At 43.4% G+C, this 1,552-nt stretch overlaps 1 protein-coding gene across 1 annotated transcript in view; it reads left to right on the top strand.

Moving 5' to 3' along the window:
• Nucleotides 1-1,552, top strand: part of ANKRD27 (ankyrin repeat domain 27 (VPS9 domain)) — a 62,313-nt gene that overhangs the window by 14,880 nt on the left and 45,881 nt on the right. Inside the window, 1 exon segment of the mRNA XM_008572748.1 lies at nt 552-662. Within this exon segment, the coding sequence (XP_008570970.1) occupies nt 552-662 (111 nt within the window).

Raw genomic sequence — 1,552 nt, forward strand, 5'->3', positions numbered from 1 at the left:
TTAGCTCACTTGGGAGAGCGTGGTGCTGACAGCACCAAGTCAAGGGTTAAGATCCCCTTATGGGTCATCTTTAAAAAAAAAAAAAGCATAGAAAAAAGATTAAAAGGAAGCTGTCTTCAATGTGGAATATTTATCTTTTGGTTGGTGGGATTATGTGTGATTTTTGTTTCCCTTTTCTGTCGTTTCTAAACTCTCCTCTCTTTACTGGGCTTGTTCCCGAGCCTGTTGGTCCTTGGAACTGGACTGTAGAGAATAGAAAGTGTGCCTGGAATTAGCTGTGGGGAGGGACCCAGTGAGTGGGGGAATCAGCCCTCCAGCCTCTGAGTCTCGTGCCAGCCTCATCCTCCCTCTGACTGGGGTGGGGGCATCTGATTCCATCACAACAGCAACAAATGAACTCAGCTGGCAGCAACACTTTGGCAAGTGACCCCAGAATTCTCTCTGCCAGTAGGTCCCCACAATTCCAGTTGGAGCGTCTTTGGATACATCCAGTTCTGTTGAAGTTGTAAATGACACATCTCTCTAGTGTTCACCCTAATTATTTTTTCTAGGTCTTAGTGCCTTGCAAAGGAAGCCTGTCGAGCAGTGTTCAGTCTACTTGTCAGTTTGAGTCCTACATTTTGATACCCGTGGAAGAGCATTTTCAGACCTTAAATGGAAAGGTATTCATTTCTTGGTGGGTCAACCAGGGTCGCTCACTCAGTGTTTGGGGGCAGGGGGGAGGGGAAAGAATCCTGTCTCTCAACTTTGCACATCTACATTAGATGGTGGCTTTTGAACACACACACACACACACACACACAGCAGCCCTGTGGGAGGTTTGGAGGGACCCCTGCCTTTGTGGAGAGCCTTTAGGGAAAGAGGAAATGGTAATAGAGGACTGCTGCCCTTCGGGGTGGGGAGGGTCTGGGCATCTCTCAGCTGCTGGGGTTTCTGCTGGTGAGTTGGTGAGTCCCTGGAACACCTCTTCCTCAGTGGTGTCCATGTCAGAGTAAGCTGTTTTATCCAAGAGCTCTGGAAAGCTGGTCAGTTTCTTGGCCACAAATCAGGAATGAGTATTTTATTTTTTAAAAATCTTTTGTTTCGAAATAATTTCAAACCTCCAGAAAGTTGCAATAAGGTACAAAGAACTTTCATGCACCCTTCCCCAGACTGGTCAACTGTCAACAGTTTTGCCACATTTGTTGTGTCACGCTCTATACATACATCATTATTATTTTGCGGGAATCTCTCAAAACTAAGTTGCAGACACTGTGCCGTTTACCCCAGGACAATTCAGTGTGTATTTCCTAAGAACAGGTATCTTTTTACACAACTGTAATGCGGTGATCATGCTCAAAGAATGTAACATTGGTAGACTGTTCTCCAACATCCCATCCTTATATAAATTGTGCTAATTATACTAATAATATACTTTTAAAGCAAAAAAATTTTTTTTTCTTTTTACATCCAGGATCATAATATTTGGTCATTAGTCTTTTAGTTTCCTTGATTTGGAACAGTTCCTCAGTATTTCCTTGTCTTTCATGACATTGATGTTTTTGTTCTGTTT

Source organism: Galeopterus variegatus, unplaced genomic scaffold, assembly GCF_000696425.1.
Source record: "Galeopterus variegatus unplaced genomic scaffold, G_variegatus-3.0.2 Scaffold829, whole genome shotgun sequence".
Lineage (NCBI taxonomy): Eukaryota > Metazoa > Chordata > Mammalia > Dermoptera > Cynocephalidae > Galeopterus > Galeopterus variegatus.